Raw genomic sequence first — 24,589 nt, 5'->3', positions numbered from 1 at the left:
ATAATTATCAGGAAATATTACCACTAACTTTTTTAAGAGCTCTGGCATTCATGATTATATAGAAAAGCAGCCTCTAGCCATAGTATAACCATCTCTTTCATGAAGGATAAAAGCAGTGATACGAAGATATGTAATACAGGCCATATCATGCAATACTCTAATCTGAAGACCTAATAATGCCAGCAGAGTCAGGCTAAGAAGTTTTGCTAAATACGCAACCACTGAATTAATTCTGATGACTACTTCCCATACTGTGAATGATGTCAAATCTATTAATGAATAAAAACTGTTAACCTGAATACTAACACTGCACTTTTCTACTACAGAGTCTACTCCTTGCTCCCGAGATGGTGATTAAAAATAGCAACTGTCACTGTATCTGTCAGTCAGTGGATACAGAGACGATGCAGGAGGCAGTGTGCAGAAGTGGTTTTGGACCATCAAGCAGCAGTACACCGAAAGGCTGTGAATAAATTAAACCAAAAATATAAGCCTCAGGCTGATGTGTTTGAACTTCACTGCAAACATTCTTCATACATATTTAATTGCTCCATTGAGACTGTGACTGTTCTGGAGATGTTCCAGGCATTATTTCCATTCCATTAGTACGCTTGCAGTATGTGTACTCCTTAACCCAAAATGATTGATTCCATAAATGTCTTCCCACTTACTGACCTGAACACTAATTGAGGTTGTGTATAGATTAAAAGAGAGTGTATGCTTCTTGAAACCAGCCAAAATATATTGTAGTCACTTAAATATCTTGTGGCACAAGAAGAAAGTGGTACTTCTAACTGAAGACACCAAAATACTGCTTCACAGAAACCTTTCAGGTAGGAACAGCTGGAAATTATACAATGGGTTGAAAAACTCTGCTAAACACTTTAAACAGAAGTTTAATTCTAAGTACAAAGCCCCACCTTTCTGAAACATAACACTATCTTTCTTTGAAATATTATTATCACATACCAGATGCTTTTGTCTGTGCTTGCATCTTGTAAATTAATTTGCTTTGGGAGAAAGTATAAATTTTTTACATTCCATGAAAATAAAACTAAAGAAGTTCAGATAATTTTATCAATTCAGCTGCACACAAGGGGAAAAGCTGAATGTTTTTAAGGTCTTATTCAAACAAAGATAATGTCGTAAAGTATAAATTATTCTACTATGAGCCAAAACTCTCTCTGTTGAAGTTATTAAAGATAAGTACGATTAAACTGTGGCAGCTCATATCTTAAGTAAGCCACCCTGAGGAAACAATCCTGAAGATCTCCATAAGCACTGCCTGGCTTCTGGGTTAACCTGAAAACTACAGACAGTTTTAAATCGTTAATACTTATGACATCAACATTAAAATCAGTTCTATCACTTCTTTATAAAAGAGGTATGTTCATGCAGCTTGGTCAAGCTTGTATCAGACATTAGAAGAATCCCTGGGAAACACTTATATTCATATTATACTTTATTTATAAAGTTGAGAAGCATGAGTATGTTAGACTTCATGTGACAGAATACTGCAGAGAAGCTTAGAAAAGAAATCTGGGCCTGCCTTTGAGAGAAGTTTCATTGTGAGAACTAATGCACTAAAAATGACATTGCCATTGCGTGTTCTGTCTTCCTCCAGATTGTCCATATGAAATTTATTCAATTTAAAGATGATTGTTTCCCAGCTCTTTCAACTCAACATATCATTTAAAAGTCAAATAAGATATTTCCAGCTTGTTTACTGTCATTGAAAACATGCCTCACTCTATTTTCTTGCCCAAGACCTATACTTCCTGTGCTATGCCAATTGGCCTTGAATATTTCATTAAATGAGGTCATGTCAAAGCATGCAAATACCTGGAAGCTGAGCATGTGTCAAGGGCCATTTTTTTACTCACATGCTACTTTAGTGAGCAGCAAATATGCATTTGTAGATGAAGGATTCAGCACATCTCTGTGACATGTTTCTTCTTAAAATTGGAATTCCAGACAGTAACCTCCCTGGGGCAGAGATCACCACCTCTAATAGCTGTTTGTTTTGAAACAATGGCCATGAGTAGTTGTTTAGAGGAAATTAATTTACTAGAAGTTTTATATGTATTGTTTCAGTTTGTAGTAGAGACACCTTAGGGTACTTCACTATTTAAAGTTCCAACAATTATGCATAAACTCACATAAAAATTAAAACCAACCCATCTAAATGAAAAGTAACTAACCAACCAGAACAAGAACGAAAAGAAAAAGAAAAAAATATCCGGAGCATTTTACACATCATGCAGTTCCTCAATGTATGAAAAAGCAGGAAGGCCCAGGAGCTTGCACTGGAGCTAACACAGTCGCACAATCTCAAAGAGAATGTTTGTTCAGCACTGGGAGAAAGCTGTATGTAGTATCTTTAAAATAAGCAATGCCTTCTTCTTTTTTATTTTCAGCATATCTTTGAATAAAGTAAAACTGCCATAGCAAGTCATGAAACTGAAATGAAAACCTCCTCCATTTTAATGTAATATTTTGACAATTTCTTGGCCTTTGTCCTCTACCTTCCCAATTGTAAGATATTCTTTACTTAATGAAATTAAATTCCAATTACTCTGTGGTAGAACTAGTGGATTATGGTAGGGTATATAAAAAGAAGAAATGCGCAAACTAGAGTATGAGGAACAAACCTTCCAAAAATACGGCCCTTTCTCAAGGCTGAATAGATTTTTTTCCAATTGTTGTCACTGGCTTTGCCTTACAACTTCAGCCATCACAGACAAGAAGGGCTGATGCCCTTTCCATTGAAATCCAGAAAGATTTACTCTTTGTCTGCATGAGAAGCAGCACTGTGCTCACCAATGTACCAACACAATCAGTAACACAAAGCAAACAACAGTAAACTGCAGTGAAGGTGTTTTTTCTTCATGGAAAATATGATTCATTTCAGTAGGTAAAGAATCTGAAAAGATGGAAAATGTTTAGTACTGTATTAATTGTATCTTTGTTTACACACCTTTTACTGAAGCTCTTGGTTTTGATTAGTCAGTATGACAAATTCGTTACGTTCATCAGGATAGCTTCCTGCTAGACAAAGTACCTCAGATATGCGTGGTCTGAAATTTAACTGGTATCTGTTCTTGTAAGGACTCCTAACATGATTTTTTTGTGTTAAAAAAAATCCAGAAAAGATGCTAAAGTATCAAAACATACGTTATGAAACCAAAAGCCCTGCAGGGCACCTTTTGTTAACAACCTTTTGTTGTGATTTTATTGACAATTTAATCTACCATTTGTTTCAGGTGTTGCTTTCTCTACTGTCACAATTACAGACAGACAACATGCAATTATTTGAAATAAAAATATAGTCATAATATTCTCATTATATTATCCAGCCTAAAAAAAGGTATTTTCAAGTTGAATGTCTTGATTAAGATAGCTGTCAGGAAATTCTTTTAATTTTACAACTTTACTGATTTTTTAAAAGTAGAAAAGCAAGTAAGAATAGAAATGCTCCTTACATCTAAATGGAGGCTTTATACAAGGATTAATCAATCATATGTACATTCGTATTTATAGATGTGTTAAGCACATCCTGAAACATTGGTTTTAATTAAGTTTTAATTTTTATTGAAATGGCGCTATTCTAATAGTGGCCATGGGGTACAAGAATCTGAAGGGGACAGAATGGGATAGGGGATGTAGTCTGGCAGCATTTGAACAATAATTTCCTGCTCCACCTTTAAGTCCAGTCTTAAAGTCCAGGCTCGACAGAGTAATTTTTCTGTTAGCCCTAAATAACTGAATTTGGATGTAACAAGCTATTTTTTTCCCCTTCTATTATAGCATCACCAGTTAGGAAGTAATTCAGCATCAGTACGACCACATCCTAGTCCTGTGCAACACCTTGGATCTCAAGCTGTGATTTCACTGGAACCATTGTTAGTCTGTTGATGTTTGTTTGCCTGTTTGTGCCAGCAGAACAAGACGATAAGGTAGAGAGAATTCTGCTAAATTCTATTTGCAAAATTCTGTTGATGTCCAAGACACAGCAGAAGTTGTGTCATCAAGGATTATCAGGAAAACAAGAGGAATAAAACTTTTTAAATCAATGCTCAATGGATGACAACTGCTATATCCTCCTGAAACCAGTGGAAGACTTAACTCATCCAAAGTGTCCCCGGGGAGAGCAGTCTCATTCCCCACTGTTAAACAATCCTGTCAACGTTGGTGGAACAGTTTCACTGTGTTAGTGCTTCCAGTTACACATGAAATCCACAGGCCCTAAAAACAGATAGTTTCCAAACTGATTTTCACTGGGCACAAATCATTTTCAGAAGGGCTTCTTCACGTGGATCTGAAAGCCAAAGAACACTTGATATGATCAGCATTTCTTGCAGTCTTTGCCAAAAAAAGTTTGTAGTTTTATGTATTCCCAGGGGCTTTCAAGTCCAGAATGCATAAATACCCAATATTTATGGGAAAATTGGGAATATGAGAAAGATGATGAGTCAGGAGTTCAGCTGAGCACATCAGCAAATTCTAAGGCACAAATTTAAACATGCCATTACAGAGAAATACAATTTAAAAAAAAGTACTCCAGCATTCCAGGAAGGGAAATAATTTAATTGCTTTAATCATCACATTTATTTTACAAAACTGAACTGATTTTTGGAATCCAGCCATGACAAAGTCTATGAACTCTGGCTGTGAGCTCGAGCAGCTGAAGCACTCCTTTTCTGATCGCCATTGAACTCTGTGGGCTTTTGAGAGTGCACGTCTTGCACAAAAACACTGGCTGAGGCTGCATCTTCTCCATGCAGCACACTTTGTGTGATGGATTCTTTGAATCTTCCCCAAAGAGACTTGAGTTTGAGTCGAACTGACCACATTTTAGGCTATGATTTTGCCAGGCCTCTGCACACTGAAGCAAGGATGCAAGACAGCAAATTTCTACCTTATAATCTGAAATGTATCCTTCTGCTCTATGAATAATAATCCACAGTGTGCACGCTGATCTAATTGCAATACTTGGAACCTTTGTCTTGGGGTGGCTGTCACAATTATCCGATTATATATTGATATAATTTAACTCTCAGCATTTTTTTTCTGCCTACATGATCACATAATGTATATTATCTGATAGCTATACTCATCCTACTTTTAGAGTGGACCTAGAATGAGGCCTAGGCCAGCTGTAAATGCTAAAGATAGAAAAAGATGGTTTTGTTAATAACAAGTAGATTTATACTGTGGAAGAGGAAGGAGGGGAAAGCACTTAAGCAGAAAGAGGGCACTGACAGAACAAGCAGCCACATCAGTGATTCTCCTCTTCTCCCAGAAAATCTTCCACAGGGCGTGAGTGGAGCTGGAGGTGTCTCCTACTCAGCAAAAACTCTGTGGAAGGTGCTAAAAGAGGACTTGCTGCAACATCACTTCTACACTGGCCCTGTGCCTGAGCTGAGGATTGCATCTGCCTATTTAAAAGAAAATAACTTTTGAAACCTGCTAAGGAAAATCTTCATCTAAGAATTACAGCTTTTCAGTTTTTGGCATAGAATGTGATTTTGCGAAAGTATTTTCATTTGGAAGGACCATTACTACTGAAACATTGCAGACACTGCACTTTAAGAAGTTTTATTAAAGCTACACATTTGGATAAAATATTTTTAGTAACTGTTCATGATACACCTCTTGCTCACTAACAGGGATAGAATAAAATGTAGTTTTGAAAGAGGTGAAGATGGGTTGCCACATCCATCCAATTACGAGGGCTATACTTAGGGATCTAGCAATTATGTAGGAATAAAAACAGCCTCTTTTTCTAACAGGCTATCAGCTATTGAATTGCAAGTAGATACCAAATATAACTAAAAATGCTTAAACAGGCTGAGGAACTGAAAATATATTCTATAAAATACATATGTACCACTGTAGTTCAAAGAATTTAAAGCCATATCAAAGATGAAACTCAAGTCTATGGGCCCAATCCTGACTCCCACTGTAGCTAATAGATGATCCTTTTCTCTCTTCAATATAACTATGTTTCAGCCAGATTCCTGTATGAATCTTTTTTTATCCCCCCCAAGACAGGAAATGCTTCCACACTAGAAGTTAGCAGGGGAACAATGTTTGCAAGGGTGTTAGGAGCTCTCTCCCTCACCCCTATTGCTGTGTCAAGTGTGCGGCTACGTGTGTGGAAGTGCTCGCCTGTGTCCTACTTCATATGAGAGGAAAGCTGCCATGCTACATTCACTTTCCCTCTCTGCCAACCCTTCTCTTATTCACGCAAATACAAGTAGGAAACAACATATGTTTTTGTTTGATCTGTAGGAGTCTCCATCAGAAAAAAATAAATAGTATGAGATCACTTTATGTAACTTGAACAAGGCAAATAACACACCTAATCTTCATCCTAAAGTGATCTCACAATTTTAGAGATTTTTGAATCTCAGATGTCAAAGCTCTCTAAGCTTGATTTTGTGTCCCTCAAACATCTTTCCTTCTAAGAAGAAAAGTGAGATGAGGAATGATTTGTCTCACCATTCTTCCTATCACAAATAGAGTGGGGGAAATGCATGATACAGCCTTTCCAAATATAGACTGGCATAGGCAAGATATGAATTTCTTCCTTGATAGGTGAGACAGATGGGAGACTTTCACACACACTCCCTCACATATGGATACATTCTCTCTGCTCATACATAAGTAATGTCAATGCAAAGCATCTACCTCTCATGCATTGCATTACTAGTCCATGAATAACATGCTCCATGTGGCCACAGGGGTGGCTTGTGGACTGACTCCATTTCTCAAGATGCTCCTACCTCCTTGGCTTTTCCTAGAAAACGCAGTGAAAAGTTGAGACAGGCCATGATGTTAGAGCAGTGAATGGTATCTTGGAAGCCAACCACCCCACAGCTGGCTTAGAGCCCCAGGTCTGCCTTGCCCTTTCCTTCTAGCTTCTGCACACACTGGCAGTGTTTTGGGCTACTGCTGAGGGAGAAAAGGAAGAAGGAAAGGAGAGACATGTTCTGCCAGGGAGTGGAGTGATTGCTTGTACTGGAAATCAGCGGGGAGGCAGGAGTGTCTTAGAGGAAGATCGAGTAACAAGTGGGACTGGGACTGCGAGAATGAAGAACCGCTCACTGTAGGAGAAGATTAGGTTTGAGACCATCTAAGGAACTTGAAGGTGCACAAGTCCATGGGACCTGATGAGATGCATCCGCAGGCCCTGAGGGAACTGGCGGATGAAGTTGCTAAGCCACTATCCATCATATTTGAGAAGTCGTGGCAGACAGTGAAGGTCCCACTGACTGGAAAAGGGGAAACATAACCCACATTTGTAAAAGGGAAAAAAAGGAAGACCCAGGCAACTACAGGCAGGTCAGTCTCACCACTGTGCCCAGCAAGATCATGGAGCAGATCCTCCTGGAAACTATGCTAAGGCATGTGGAAAATAAGGAGGCGACTGGTGACAGCCAACGTAGCTTCACTAAGGGCAAATCATGCCTGACAAATTTGGTGGCCTTCTCTGACAAGGTTACAGTGCTGGTGGATAAGGGAACTGTGACTCATGTCATCTACCTGGACTTGTGCAAAGCATTTGACACTGTCCCGCACAACATCCTTGTCTCTAAGTTGGTGTGTTGGTTTTATGTGGCAAGGTTTTGGTAGCGGGGGGGCTACAGGGGTGGCTTCTGTGAGAAGCTGCTAGAAGCTTCCCCTGTGTCTGACAGAGCCAATGCCAGCCGGCTCCAAGACAGACCTGCCGCTGGCCAAGGCCAAGCCAATCAGCGCCTCTGTGATAACATATTTAAGAAAGAGAAAAAACAGTTAGAGAGAGCTTTTGCAGCCAGAGAGAGGAGTGAGAAGATGCAACAACATCTGCAGACACCAAGGTCAGTGCAGAAGGAGGGGGAGGAGGTGCTCCAGATCCCCCTGCAGCCCGTGGTGAAGACCATGGTGAAGCAGGCTGTCCCCCTGCAGCCCATGGAGGGAGGATGAGGGAGTGTAGAGATTCCACCTGCAGCCCGTGGAGGACCCCACGCCGGAGCAGGTGGAGACACCTGAAGGAGGCTGTGACCCCGTGGGAAGCCCGCGCTGGAGCGAGCAAGCTCCTGGCAGGACCTGTGGCCCCGTGGAGAGAGGAGCCCACGCCAGAGCAGGTTTGCTGACAGGACTTGTGACCCCGTGGGGGACCCACGCTGGAGCAGTTTGCTCCTGAAGGTCTGCACCCTGTGGAGGAGACTCACGTTGGAGAAGGTCATGAAGGACTGTCTCCCGTGAGAGGGACCCCACGCTGGAGCAGGGGAACAATGAGAGGAGTCCTCCCCCTGAGGATGAAGAAGCGGCAGAAGCACCGTGTGATGAACTGACCGTAATCCCCACTCCCCATCCCCCTGTGCCGCTGCGGGGGGTGGAGGTTGAAGCCGGGAGTGAAGTTGAGCCCAGGAAGATGGGAAGGGTGGGGGGAGGTGTTTTAAGATCTGATTTTATTTCTCATTCCTCTACTCTGTTTTGCTTAGTAATAAATAAGATGAATTCCCTCTCTAAGTTCGGTCTGTTTTGCTCGTGATGATAATTAGAGAATGATCTCTCCCTGTCCTTATCTCGACCCGTAAGTTTTTTTTTTCGTTGTACCTTTTCTCCCCTGTCTAATGAAAGAGGGGAGTGATAGAGCGGCTCTGGTGGGCACCTGGCCCTCAGCCAGGGTCAACCCACCACAGTTGGAGAGGCATGGATTTGATGGATGGACCACTCAGTGGATAAGGAATTGGCTGCATAGTTGCACTCAAAGAGTTGCAGTCAACGGCTTGATGTCCAAGTGGAGACCAGTGATGAGTGGCATTCCTCAGGGGGCAGTATTGGGACCGATGCTGTTTAACATCTTGGTCGGCAACATGGACAGTGGGATTGAGTGCACCCTCAGCAAGTTTGCCGATGACACCAAGCTGTGTGGTGCGGTTGACAAGCTGAGGGGAAGGGATGCCATCCAGAGGAACCTTGACAGGCTTGAGGGTCTGTGCAAACCTCATGAAGTTCAACAAGGCCAAATGCAAGGTCCTGCACATGGGTCGGGGCAATCCCAAGCAGAACTACAGGCTGGGTGAAGAGTGGATTGAGAGCAACCCTGAGGAGAAAGACTTGGGGGTGTTGATGGACAAGAAGCTCAACATGAGCCGGCAATGTGCGCTTGCAGCCCAGAAAGCCAACCGCATCCTGGGCTGCATCAAAAGAAACGTGACCAGCAGGTGGAGGGAGGTGATTCTGCCCCTCTACTCCGCTTTCGTGAGGCCCCACCTGGACTATTGCGTCCATCTCTGGGGCCCCCAACATAAGAAGGACATGGACCTGTTGGAATGAGTCCAGAGGAGGGCTACGAAGAAGATCAGAGGGCTGGAGCATCTCTCCTGTGAAGACAGGCTCAGAGAGTTGGGGCTGTTCAGCCTGGAGAAGAGAAGGCTCCGGGGAGACCTTATGGTGGCCTTCCAGTACCTGAAAGGGGCCTGCAACAAAGCTGGAGAGGGACTGTTTACATAGGCATGCAGTGATAGGACAAGGGGCAATGGGTTTAAACTGAAGGAGGGTAGATTTAGATTAGATATCAGGAAGAAATTCTCTACTGTGAGGGTGGTGAGGCACTGGAACAGGTTGCCCAGAGAGGTTGTAGATGCCTCATCCCTGGAACTGTTCAAGGCCAGGTTGGATGGGGCTTTGCGCAACCTGGTCTAGTGGAGGGTGTCCCTGCCCATGGCAGGTGGGTTGGAACTAGATGATCTTTAAGGTCCCTTCCAATGCAAACCATTCTATGATTCTATGAGTCTAAGTACTCACTGGGGAGAGCAGAATTAGGGGAGAACCCTGAATTACTGACACTGTGGTCTTCATGCACTGAGGAGTGGGGGGAATTCATCAAAGAATGAGGTCTCAAAAATGGATCTGACTTATGTGGCTGTCAACTTCGAACCATTCTGATGAATCTTAACCGCTGTTACTTTTCCATACTAGACATTGTAAAAGCACTTTGCTATCAAAAAGGAAAAGTATTCCTTAGGACATGAACCAGAGAGTTTGTACAGGATCAAACTTAAGTTTGAACAAAAAACTTTTGTATGAATATTTTAGATCATACAATATTTTCAGTTAATTTAGTATTGGATGGTTAAATGAAAACTAAAAATAGCTAGAAACCTTAAACAACTACCATTTGTATGATAGAAAGTCCAGTGGTCTGGATTATGTGGATTTATTTTCAACATTTTTTCATATTAATCAACTGTAATCTTACAGCAGAGTTTACCAATAATTACAAGCATTTAAAAAAATGCTATCAAAAACATTTTAGTCATCTCTTGAGAAATGGTAATCATACTTCTTGACTGCCAGACTAAATGTAACAATTACTATTCATGACAGTTTTATCCTCTCAGAATATATTTAACAATGTTTGCCAAGATTAGTAGTTAGATTGCTCAATATAAATCCTCTATGGAGAACCTTAGTGAATATTTTGTATTGAGACAAAAAGGAAATAGTAAGGAACTTATTTATTGTCTTGCTTATCCAAACTGAAGTTATTCACTTTGGTTATAGCATAAAAATAAAAGATTCACTGGGAGAAATAACATTGTCAAATATTTTTATGTTGTTTTATCTTATACTATTTACCAGAAAATCTGCCTCACCTTTCAGATGATTGCAGGCTTCAGTTCAGTAGTCAGTATCTTATCACAAGATAAATTACTTAAATATGAAAGAATGAACAGATGAACTTAAACCCTTCCAAAATAGGGAGAGAATAATGTATGCATATCTATATCATGTATATTACAGATATAATTATTTTGTTGCTTCATGTGGTTGTATTTGTGGGACTGCATCACAAAAGCCTTTACTCAAACTTAATGAAAGGTTTGTTTAGTTTGGGTTAGTATATAATTCAGGCTGACAAAGCTATAATGTCTAATTAGGTTTTTTTCAGTGCAGCCTATACTGAAAAGAATGGATGTTTTAAGACGCTGCCTTTGAAACAATTGTATGAACTACATTCATATATGTGAAAATAACGTAATTGTGCTGTGTGCATTTATCATCTTGACTGTGAAAGCATAGGATACAGAAATCTAACTTATCAAAACAAACACTCAAATACCTGCATAATAGAAAATCACTTAAAGAAACTACATTTTATTTCTGTGTGGGAGATGTGGCAATTGATCTCATAATGAAGCTTCCTCTGTTTGCAGGGTAAAAAATATTGTCCAATTAAGAATCCTACACAAACCCATGTTTAACACAATCCTCTGTAAATGTAACATATGTACATGAATTAGTACCCCATAGCAATTCTGAACAATTACTTTGAATAAAAGCTTTTAAACCTATATTTCTAACTTGCTGAATCGAAGTACTATGATTAATAATATAAATTTTGGAGTATTTGTAGTTTTGTTTTTTTATTAAAGAAAGCTAGAGAAAGCTTATGGAAATACATCCTAAAATAACATTATTTAGTTTGCAAAGTCAAAGACAGCAAACATAGGGAATTACAAATTTACAGTTCTCCGTATTACTTTATTTTGTCTCCATGTTGGTAAGCCCTTTGTATTATTTCAGACAGGAGTCCTATGTCAAAGACACAATATTGCACCAATGAACAAGTACAATGAATGTCTAGCCAGGGACAACACGGAAATGGATTCCAGTCTGTTACTTGCGTATTCAAATGTTCAGCTTGTATATATTATTCTGTCACCCTGTCTGCAATCAATATTCAGCTGCACAATCCACTGTCATCTCTACACTCCCCCATTTTGATATCTTTTTTTTTTGATACCTTTGAATATCAATTCTCTCTTTCCCAGTTACACAGACCTCAGCAGCTCTTTTCCTCTCTTCTAGTAATCTCATTTCTTTTTGTTGGTGTTCATTTTTTCCCTATAGCTAAAAGTTCACATGAAGAACTCTTTATGTCTTGCTCATTATAATTCCCCATATCCTCTGTTAGGAAAGTTTTGAGGACAATATCAGAACAGTTTGTTAAGAGACAGAGTATTTGAGTCTTGCCTCTTAACCAAACCGCATGCACAGCCCAGAGATATCCTGGGCGATTTTAGTCTCACTGCTACGCTTGATTCTTTACAGAATGTGGTGGGCCACTGCAGAGGACATTCTAATGACGAGACAGTGATTTCAGGCACAAACTAGGCAGAGGTTAACCACAGGCCTTGGAGGCAGAGACCTGTACGTTAACATGGATGACAACTATATAACCTGAGCACGTACTGTGGCAGTAGTATGTGCTGCCTTCAACAACGCCACCTCTACGTACTGCCCGTGAGAGCTCGCTCCTGTGCAGATGTGTGAGAGCATAATGCTCTCAGCAAACCTCAGGGTACCATCTAGAAAGATCAGTATTGCACGGGTTTGTTCACTTGGAAAAAATACTTTAAATACTACAGAAATAGACATCCCATAATTACTTACTACATTAGTTTTAAGTACTTTTTAATGAACTCTTTTAACACTATTGTCTTCCATTTGTAGCTCATTTTCAAGGTATTTAGTTGTCTTTCTTTTGTCTTAACAAGTGGTTTCCTTATAAAAAATACTTATAAAAAGAGTATTGGTTGGACTTAAGTGGAACAAAAAATATTTGCAAAATAACCAGTCTTCTCACATTGTACTTCCCTCTCTGCTTCCTCTAATATCCAACATTAAAAATAACTACTGTTCTATACTATCCTATTTATTTAACTTATCACTAGCTACTGCTATTGGTTTCTTGTCAGTCTCATCTAAGACCTTTAGTTGGCTTAATTTAACAACCTTCTTTTCTTGTTGCTTCTTTCAAATGCCAATCCTCTCAGTCATATATAATTTGTCTCTCCAAAACCAGCCAAATTATCAACATATCCAAAAAATATAAATCAGCCTTTTTCAATTCATGCTTCTAACTTTGCAATAGCAACAGTAACCACAGAGCACTGGAGACAGGAGCTGTCCCCCTACCACAGCCTCATCTGACTGCCAGGTGGTGTGGACATTTAATACCCTGTGGGTATCTTTCTTCTGTAACCCACAAACACGTCTGCACCGTCCCACTAATTCCACCAGGGTTCTAGATACATCTGCAAGAGAGTGCGTTTGTATTTGGGTGGTATCCCTATGCAATATAACACACATTGTAACAGCGTTATACAAAGGGGCCTCTGGATGGTTTAAGTAGCCATTTAGCTGAGCTGGAAACAGCTGAAATGGAGCCCTTTTCTATCAAAAAAGCCCCAACCCATCACTGTAAAAAAAGTAGAAGGCACTTCAATGAACTCCTTAGTGATGGGCTAGACAAAAACAAATAGCAAATGGACATTTTCTGAGCTAGCTGAGCTGTTTGTGGAAGAATTATATTGTGAAGACATTCAAAAGGCAGCCAGAATCCTCAGGAGCAACCAACAACCAGTTGCTGACAATGTTTCCAGGGAATGATTTAAAACAGGAGATGATAAGCTAAATCAAAACCTTTGCTAATTAGTTGCATTGGAGAGCTGAAAACATTTCCAAATGAGAAACACAAAGCAGTCACATAATCAGCTTTTATGAACAAGTGGATGGTGCCTTCATCCCCATGACAATCTATCTGTCTTTGGTACGTTTATAGATGTTTTCTAATTTTACAAAGTAAACCTGAAAATAAAAATTATGTTAACAGAAGAACAAGTCCAGTGTGTATCTAAAATTTTTGTTTCATCAACCACTTGAAACTGTGCATCACATATCTTCTATTTGGAATAATTAAAGCACAATGCACTGTATTACACTATCTCTGCTAAGCAGGTGCGCCACTAGTAAATGTCCTGAATAAATGGATTTTGGCATACCATTATCTGTGTAGGACATACTATTGAGGATGCTTCATTTAGGACATTTCAGAAATGAGGCTGCTCACATCACACTGCTTAAGCAACAATAAATGAAATACAAATAACCCACATTATCATGCATAACATTATCAATACTTTAACTCCCCCCTCTATTTTTCCTAATCATTAGGGAAAATAAAAGTCTACTTTTACTGATGTCTAATGTGCACCATCTAAATAATACCTCTAGAGAATGTAGACCGTTGCCCAGGGCAATTTTATTTCACTACTTAAAGCTAAAAATAAAAGCATTTATGTCACCCTTTAGATTTTGAAATCCCCATAAAACACACTCTTTAGTATGAGAATTATGCGTGAAAAGAACCATAATTTTTTACTTTTTCTCCAATTTAAACTTTTGGTAGGATTTGTTAATGTGAATACTATTTGAAAGAAAATATGGATTTATAATATTTCAGACTGAAAAGAGTCAAAACATCTCTGGCAACAATATTTAAGTACTTTTAATACTGTTTTATTGTTCTCCCTGTCTGGCACATAAAATTGAAATCTCCCTATCTTGTTACCTTGCTTTAAACCCTTTTTTCCCATTCTTCCAGTCTTTTTGTGTAATTAAGTTTTTTCTTGACTCTTAACTAATCTTCTTTCCAGCCTTTCAGACAAGGCCATTCTTCAGACAAGGGTAAAAAAAATCAATGATGTTCTAGACTGAGCTTTTTGCTGACTTAACCAAATGACACTGTAATCATTGCTAGCCCACTTGGTACCTATCTGAGCATTTTTTTATTCATCTGCTTTACCTTTTTGCCCACCCCAGCACACTGAGACAGAATCTTCCTCTGCACATCCTGCAATGATGACAAGGAGCTGTTTGAGTGTCCTCCTCCCCATTTCGTAACTCAAACTTTTCAATCATGTTATTTTTTTCACCTAGCTTTCTAGGATCCCTCTTCCATGCTAACATTTGTCAAATTATTCACCTCATCTGTAAATTCTGTCGTGTCACTAATATATATGATGTATACAAATAATGAATACTACTTCTAACATTAAATAATGGGACACCCCTGTCTTATCAACATAGCATAAAATTATTATTTTATTTATACCTTTCATTGCACATTTCTGAGATGATTCCTAAATGTTCAGCACACTCCATGGGGCTTCCTAATTTTCCTAATAGCCTTCAGTAAAGAACTTTGTCAAAAGCCTTTTGAAAGTCCAAATAAATTAGATTAGATCAAGCATTTCTTCCTCATCCATCATTTTGATGACATGTTCAAAGAGTTCTAACAGATCAGAGAAGGTTTTCTTTCAGCAAAGCTACCCCGGCTTCTTTTAGCAGAATTTAGTTTAGAATTTTGCTCAGAATTCTATTATTGATGGTGTATTCAATCCATTTAGCTAATACTGAACTCAGACTTACAGGCCAGTAGAATAATTCTAGTTTGTTGGAAAAAAAGCAAGAAAAGCAAAACAATAGCCAAATTTTAACATTCCATTTTTCAATAGGCAACTAAGTATTAATAAAATTTGCATCAGCTCAGCCCCTTCAATTCCTTAAAAACCTTGCTTGTAGCCAATCAGCCATCTGATCCTCCTTTCTTTTTAGTCTTTAAATTTCTTATTTCCTTTAATTCCTCAATTTAATGTAATATCTCATTTTTGCTACTTAAAAATATAGATATTTCACTGCATTTTCTGTAGCAGAATCCATCTAAATAAATCTTTCAACTTCCCTGTAACAATTCCTTCTAAATCTACTCTTTAAAAAAACAGCACATCTGCTGATATTTTCATGAGTTTTTCTGCTTCTGATGTAGTTGAAAAAATCTTTGCAATTTCTTTCATCTTCAGCTATAAGATCTTCATACTACTTCTTAAACTATACATTTTCCATCTTCCATTTTTCCTGCCACAATTTGTGTTCTGTTTCAAGAGTTACACTTGACCTGAATTTACCTGGAAGAGACTACATCTGGGGTCAAATAAATGCTTATCCTCACAATTTTTTGCATTGGGTTTTTTTATATTTTTCTTAATAATCTGAGGCTGACTCACCATTTGAAATCCTATTCATGTGTTAATAAAAAGAATTACCATAATTGACTTTAAGGTCACAAAAGGACATTCACATAACTACTTACCTTAATTACAAGGACTGATAATGGGACATCCAAATATTACAACATACCGCAAAAATTTTGCAACTCAATTATAAACAGTGTCAAAGATATAATAAAATAAACAGTATAAATAAATTTTAACATATTTTTTTACAGCAACTGCTTTGATCAGGAATTGTTCACTCACATAGAGCTTCTGTTATGTTTAATTTTTTGTTAGACCAAGTTTCATTTTTTTCCAGCCATATATTCTGTTTATATCTCTTCCTGCCACAGGTAATTAGAAGATATATTTTTTGGATGTTCTAGAAAAGGTTCATTTACAATAATTTGATTTTACAATTTTCCTACCAGAATAAAATGATCCTAATGTTTCCTTTCTTCCAGAAGGCTCTGGCAGACTTTCCCCAGTCTGGGTAGGGTTTGTCCTGAAGCATCATATCTGTGACCTACAGGGAAAGAAGAAATAATATACAGGTAAACTGGTGTCACAAAAGAAAGTACCAACAAGGAGTTTAAGGACACTTTAAGTATTACACACCTGCTTAATTTCTGATAATTTTAAAAGTTAGACAGTAGAAAAATAGTATCCCTAGCATTATTTAAAATCAAGATAAAGTATATTGGCCTACATATTCTGCCCATAGAAGTGCACGCAACTCCTTGACAAACAAGGAAACCTGTGGAGATCCAAAGATAAGAAGAGAAGAGGAACTAGTCTAAAAGTTACAGCAACCTACAATATATAAACTACGTTCCCTTATGGCTACAAAGCTTTCCAGTCCTGCCCAGGAGTGGGGACCCACTTCCCTGAGAGCAGCATCAGCAGAATTTCCACTCTTGAAATCAGAACTGCAGCAGGGAGTGCAAGCCTGTGAATTAAGCACTATAAGCCATTTATAATCTCCTCTCGCTTCCTGGTATCAGTAAGAAAAGCACACTTGGGACTAGAGACATGAAAATCCCTTAAAACTTGCACAAAAATTTAAAAAGTATGAAATATTTATTCTCATTTTCATAATTCCTATCTAAAGAGACCATCTGTTTCTCTGTCCAGAGACTCATACGCATGCACTACTTCTGGGTGTTACGCAAAAGTATTAAAAATGACTTTTGGCTAAATGAGGGAGGTGAATACCCCTCAGGCACTTCCACCTTTGGGAAGCTGTGTTTTCATATCCATTTACGTCAAGTTAACAGTACTATAAAGCACCAAAAGTTACATTACAGTAAACTCATCAATGCCATTGTGCAAAAGATCCAGAAGAGTGGAAAATCTACCCATATGTAAAGATTAAGAAAGAATTGAACAGATAAAGGAAAGAGGGGTGAGCACCTGCTTCAAAATACAGATAAGTAAAACAAATCCTTACTATCTGACATTGGCATCAGTACACAGTGGAAAATTACTAACTTTTTTGATTAGTCTGAAAATAACTCTTAATGAGATTTCAGAAGGAAATAACTTCAAATTGAAGTTAAGATTTCTTGTTTTTATTTTCCACTACATTTATTTTGATATACAGAGTTTCTAAAATCCAATTTACCATCCAGAGTGGGAGCTACCACTTCCAATCAACAACATTAACAGCATTTATCAACAAGAACACATGGCCCAGGATTAAATTAAAATTACAAATAAACTACATTCAGCCTCTAAATTTTGGTTCAGAGTCCATTTGGGGTTAAAAGTGCTCAGCATATTAGTCTGAAGGGCTGGGTCCAAAGAATAATGAATGTGTTAAATAAATAGAAAAACATATTCTAGATTTTTTTTATTTCATTAAGCCTAGCCTGAAGAAAGAACAGATTATATCCCAAATTACCACCTTAATTTTTTTATGTAGGTAAATCTTTTCTCAGATCAGCCTGCTATGATACTTTTTTATAAAATCCCAATTATCCAAATAGATATCTCAATAAATATTTAATGTTAAACAAGATGTCTGCAAAGATTTAATCCAGTACTTTAGTAATAGCTTTTTCTCTTACTAAGAGTCTACATAGTAATGAATATTTGAAAGGAAGAACAAGTATTTCAAGAGGTTTTATTCAATTTTCAAAATATTTTCTCCAGACGGTTCCTGTAAAATACTTATTATATTTGGTAGAAGGGTGCAATCTGCCACTGTATGACCAATTATTAGAGTAGCATGTTCCATAATAACGACATTCTAGAAGGAGACATTTTCTGAGGAAAATGGCAAGACAAGGCAGGAAATGTTCTTTCTGATATCAGACAGTTGGTCTTTCATCTCCCAGCTTTGGCATTTATTTAAAGTCATATCACCAGATCAATGTCAGGTCGGTTGCAGCTAAATTGGCTGAAGCATAGACAGTCATTAAAGGGATGCATTCCATAAAGAGAAATCCAATTACCTTTTGCATTAGAGAAATCAAATTCATTTTCTGGTTTGGTCAAGGACAGTCACTGTGGAAAACGCCTCACAGGAGAAAAGCACTCAACACCGTCATGGTGCAAATAAATAAATTTCAGATAGGAACATCAAAAACTCATTGCTGCTGTTAGAATGATGTTTTTAGAAAAAGGAAAAAAAATATAAATTTTAATTTAATTTGCACAACTTAGTATAAAGAGATGCGAGTGTGTATTTTTTCTCTCTCTTCACAATGCATTTCACAATGCATTTGCTGGCCAGCAAACATTTTTCTCTTTTACTGGATTACATTTGAAAACACTGCTGATATTCAGGAATAAAAAATAATTGATCACTTCAGTAATTCTATGTATGCATGCATCTTACATAATCAAGAGAAAATAGGGAAAGCCATTTACAATGTAATTAAGTAATGTATTTTTTTCTTGAACTAAGAGATGTAATATGCTTTAATCAATTAATTACGCTGCTTCAATTCAGAAAGGAATGGCCCCTACATATAATGACTGTATACTCTTTCATTTTATTTAGTCTCATGAGAGAAATGGTTACACTGTATTAAAGTGCAGAAACAAAACTGCATAATACACATTATGACTTTTTAAGTTACACAAAGTTACACAAATGCCACAGCAAAATACCTTCACTAAAAATGAGTAGGCCTTTTATATAGTCTGGAATCTTAAATTTCACTTTGCCCTATTAAAATATGACTTTATTAACTATTCATATTATTCACTTCACATTAAATATGAAGATAACTTATAATGCTTTTAAAAAGGAGTATTACTATCATTAAATTAATAACAAAATGTTATGATTCCCTTTTTTGTTACAGAAAATTAAATTGTTCCTTTTGATAGGATATACTACAATAATTTGAGAATGATGTCGCATCACACAGACAAACGAACTTGGGATTCAAAGTCATATTCAGAGCAAGTAACTTACACAGACAACAAGCGCAGAAAGCAAAATCCTAAAAACTTCAAAAAAACCCCAACAAAGCAGTAAGATACCTAAGATACCTGAGATATACTAAGTGGAGCAGTTAGACACCTTAAGGATCATTTACTCCTTCCACGTAGTTACTCTTTGAGCGTATTGCTCAGGATGCTCAGCACATACTTGAGATGTCTCCTTCCTAGACAGTCATGTCAAACGATGCTACGTTGTAAGTCACAGAATCCTTCCCAGTAGAGGCAACATCTGCAGCGGGAATTTCAGGTGAGGCAACGTATCTTTTCTCCTAATAAGCTAACTGCAAGTGAACCTTTCTTTAGAAAAAAAAGACGAAAATGACCTAAGACTTTGGTCACGCCTTCAAAGTATCCTCCAAATTCTTCACTAGCAGAAAATACGCTGTCATCTTCAGAGTGCAAACAGATCATTCCTGGAAAACTAATGCAGCATGGGCTGCTGGCCAAGCTGTTTTCATCTGCCAAATTGCATTTTAGAAACCTAGAAGTATAAAAGTACATCAAATAATTTCATAGTGGCATTTCTCCACATAAGCAACTGCAGAAACTGCATCTTGAAAGAGAAATGGACTCTGGTCAAGCTCTTTAGGATGCGATGTATTCCATGCTGTAACGTTCATTAAGTAGAGACCAACACTCAGTGGAGGATTTTAATTCCTTTATTCACGCTTGGATAAATCATCAAAACAGGGTAAGAATAGCCCTCCAGAATTTAACAGAATGTAGAAGCCAAGATCCACAAGAAAAGCCTAGAAATACAAACCAAATAGTGATCTCTGAAATATTTTTAATTATTTGGATACAGTAATGAGCAGTGAAAGGTCTAATGGACAGTAGGACTCCAACATCATGTATCAGTATAGAAGTTGTTCATATGCAACTACTCAGCCAGGAGGACAAGGCATCATGCTGCTATTGCTGGAAAATGGAGTAGCCTGAATAACTTTGCATTTGGCAAAATACATCTATTAACCATTGTCACATACATGACTCGAGTATTATAAGTGTTATTTTTTCTATTTTTATTGTTTTACAATTTCAATATATCTTTTTTTTTAAATCATAAACCTCTCCATAAGTAGCACTAAATTAATTTAATTTGAAACTCGGCCTTTAAATAGTTCATAAGTAGCACTTTTCCACTCTCCCCAAACATAAGAAACATTATTTTCAGTCCTGCAACTGAGGAATTTAATTGATAAGAATGAGTATCATAAATTCTAAAAGTTTTCAGGAATTGTAAGGATGCCATAGTGTCGGGGCAGGTCCGAGGGCAGTATCCCAGGGCAGGTGCATGCGCTTTGCTCAGTTTTGTGCAGCACAACGTTCCTCATTGAAAGAACTCATTGATGTCTTTTGCAAAGACTCAACACCACCTATGTGTTTCTGAAAAGTATGTGTTTTTTTTTCTAGACAGTGGGGCTAAATCACGTTAAAGTAATTATGTTTCCTGAAGTCAGTGTGTGAAGTCAATGAGAGCTAATGCATACCGCTGAGTGCATATGCTCCCTTTGCTTTGCTGTTATGTGCTTTTAGGTAAGAGCTATATATAGGCGTCCCACTAACTACACATCAATTCTTTATCATATCTCAGTCTTCAAGTACTATACTACATCATGGTAATCATATACCAAACCAGGGAAACATTTAATATTCAGTCATTAAAAGCTTCTATCCATCATTTTTGTCTTCATCTTCTTTGAGATATTTAAAAACTGCAGAGCTGTTCACTTGATGTACAAAAGTAACCTATATGGAAAACGCTTTTATGCTTCTTTCATCTGGATGTTAGGGAGAAAACTGTCTTCTGTGGATCATACCTCAACACTTCCATGGTTTACACAATGAAAATATGAAATGCCTCCTTTAATTATGAAATTGTTTTGGCAGTTGAGCAGAAGTGTCAAAAACTTTGTTACACATCCTTCAGAAACAGATAACTGTTAATTTATTTTAATCCACTCTGCTGCATTTTGGAATATCCAAAATGTGTAAATGTTTGAAAACAAATATAACAAATATTTGTACTTAGGCTTACTGATCTATAAGGAGGATGATATTTTTCAAGCTAAATATTAATAGTCAGTTGCAAATACACTGCTAGATTTTAAAGTAGTTTTGTCTGCTTTCTACATTTTCAAACATTCCTAATGTAGATTCATTCTTGTCCTGAAAACAATCAAGCTCGTGTTAGGTTATTTCTCCTTCAATTTAATTGTAAAAAATTCTTTTTATATTTGCATTTTCAAAGCAATAGTAATTACAGAGACAAAATATGGCCCCTTCAATGTACTCTTTAATTGTTTTCTCATTTTAATCATAGCCAGCACATTGTTCTTATCTTACCAACATGTATTGTTTTAACGATAGGTAAATCCTGAAAAACAACATTAAGTTGCTGTCACAATTCAGTGATCAATGTGAATGATAAATAATATTATGGTTCACTATTGTTACTTCTGTAACAGCCCCCAGTGTTATTTTGTGCATTTGCACATTTCCCACCAATAAAATACTTCCAGTGTTGCTGTTACGAGCTATTATTCTCCTGATCCACAGCATTTTTTCTTTAGGCTGAACTTGAGAAAATTGGCCCCTACCAACACTTCCTTTCAATTTCCAAATCGAGTTAGGACAGACTGCTCCATAAAGCCAGGTCTAGCGCACAATTAATTTGTGGTGAAAAAAATCTTTAGATATCAAAAGGTGAGTTAGGGACAAATCTAGTCTGCAATTATTTTAGGTCTATTAAAGTTATTCTGGAAATTATACTTTGTATTTCAATACCATCAGAAATAATTCTTAAATTTTTTTTGTTTGTTTTTATTCAAAAAAACACATCTAAAACAAACAAAAAAGAAGAATAATTTTCTTGTAACTGGAAATTCCTTGACACTTCATAAATATAAATAACTGTTTTGGAACAATTGTACAATTGAAGTAGGGTTTCTGCAAAAAAATTCTAAGCTGCACCACTCATTTCCTACTATGTTTCAAGTCCCTACTGTGCACATAAATCATTGTATATATGCAAAAAAATATACTGGCTGCCATGTGGCAAGCACTTACTGTTTATATAACCATTAACACTACGTTTCAGAAGGTTTTTTTTCTTGCTTTACTGCTTAGAATCATAGAATCATGGGATCATTTTGGTTGAAAAAGACCTTTAAGATCAACAAGTCCAATCGTTAACCCAGCGCTACCAAGTCCACCACTCAACCATGTCCCTAAGCACCACATCTACACGTCTTTTAAATACCTCCATGGATGGTGACTCAACCACTTCCCTGGGCAGCCTGTTCCAATGCTTCACAACCCTTTCAGTGAAGAAACTTTTCTTAATATCCAACCTAAATCTCCTGATTTGCATCACTCCTAAAGTGATGCAACTTGAGGCCATTTCCTCTCATCCTATCACTTGTTACTTGGGAGAAGAGACCAACACCCACCTGGCTACAACCTCCTTTCAGGCAGTTGTAGGGAGCAATAAGGTCTCCCCTCAGCTCCTTTTCTCCAGATTGAACAACCCCAGTTCCCTCAGTTGCTCCTCATAGGACTTGTGCTCTAGACTCTTCACCAGCTTTGTTGCCTTTCTTTGGACACGCTCCAGCACCTCCGCTGGACACCTCCAGCTTCCTTATCAGTGTTACAAATGCAAGGCAGAGGTCTGGGTAATATCACATATTACAGACAAAGTGTGAGACATTAAGCCACCTCATGATCTTTATTTAAGGCATTCAGCTCAGTTCCATCTTAGGCTGACACGGCAGGAGAGCTTGCTTTACTTATTTAGGGAGCTTGGTAGTTTTGACAAAAGGCCAGAGACAGAACTCATGCCATATTTGGTGCACATATGCCATACACATCTAGACCAATTTAGGTTCTTTTTATAGTCAGAGAAAAGAAAAAAGGCATTTCTGGGGTGCAACTCATTTCAAAATAGGTTCTGTTGTAAAGAGGTACCTATTTCTCTTCACTCTAAACCAGGACTTGGTCAAACACAGATGTTCACACTGCTGACACTGGAAGTCTGGTAACATGAATCCCAGTCTAGTTGCTTACATTTCTTGGTGTTTCTTATCAAAGTGTCATTAACTCAGTTAATGAAATAGGTGATGGCTGATAAGGGATGAGGGTTTGTCATAGGCAAAGGGCCACATTCACACATTCTATGCCTGAAAATTAGGCTTTTACCCTCAGTGGGCTGATTCAAAAAAACAAACAGAGAATCCAAGTTCCTTGGGTAGGTACTGGAGGGGAGCAAGTAAAGGATTGTGAGCATGGACATGTCGTATCACAAAAGTATGATCCAATCCAGTGAGCAGAGTCAGCCAATGCAAATACAGATACAGAGGTACTTGCCTAGGTGCTTGACTCTGGTTTCCACAGGATGTGCTTCTGTAATTTGGAGCCTAAAAATGCAAAGCTGTCTAGGGAACAATGCTATAGATGCATTGTTTTACTTTTGCACAATAGACTATTGATTAAAGCAATCAAATAGGCGTGCCCATTTTTATTCTCTAATCTCCCAGTTAAGTTTAACCAGTGTTATAGACTTTATCCACTGACTTTAATGCAAAAGGCACACCAAGTGTCTAGGCTAAGAATTAGCCTCCATGATTCTCCATCTCCTGTAGCTACAGAATCAGATTCTTTCACAATTTGTCCTTTGTTTCAGCCTACGAATCTTGTACATCTAGCTACAAAGCAAAGCACTAAAGAAAGATTTGAGCCAGGATGTGATTAGCATATAGGTAGCCTCTGCTACCTTGATGGAAAGGACAGAAGGTTCAAAACGTGTTCACGCTGAAAGGGAATTTTCATGCAAAATGCAAGTAGTAATTTTAAAGTTAGAGTGGGATCCATATCTTGGAATATGCAGGAATGAGAACATTTTCCCATTTACCTCCAAACTACAGCAACATACAGGTTCCAGGCTCCCAGCTGTGTAGTCCCATCACGTAAACATAGGCGTCTTTGTTTTAGCATATATGAAACTATATACCAAATAGTGGAACATAATAATTAAGGTGTGATTCATTCTCTGGGATTGTCTTAACCTAAGCAAAATGTTGATGTCTGAATGTGCCTGCAAGTCACAGACAAGTTCAATTGACCGATCTTATAAAGGGCATAGAGCTCAGAAAGGTCACTATCAGCAGCAATGAAAAACTAGGGAGAAATCTGGTTTGATTTCGCTTAGCTACGACATAGATGCTGAGCTGTTCTAGCTAGAT

The 24,589-nt window shown here is 37.9% G+C and overlaps 1 protein-coding gene across 1 annotated transcript in view; it reads right to left on the bottom strand.

The window, feature by feature from the left end:
- The window catches only part of TMEM117 (transmembrane protein 117), a 232,029-nt gene that overhangs the window by 64,307 nt on the left and 143,133 nt on the right, over positions 1–24,589 (bottom strand). The window contains exon 5 of the mRNA XM_075745154.1: positions 16,322–16,419. Coding sequence (XP_075601269.1) covers positions 16,322–16,419 — 98 coding nt within the window. The remainder of the gene's footprint in view (positions 1–16,321; positions 16,420–24,589) is intronic.

The sequence above is a fragment of the Balearica regulorum genome, chromosome 1 (genome assembly GCF_011004875.1).
Source record: "Balearica regulorum gibbericeps isolate bBalReg1 chromosome 1, bBalReg1.pri, whole genome shotgun sequence".
Classification (NCBI taxonomy): domain Eukaryota; kingdom Metazoa; phylum Chordata; class Aves; order Gruiformes; family Gruidae; genus Balearica; species Balearica regulorum.
Note: the sequence above shows the minus strand (reverse complement) of the source record. Positions and strands in the feature narration are given on the sequence as shown.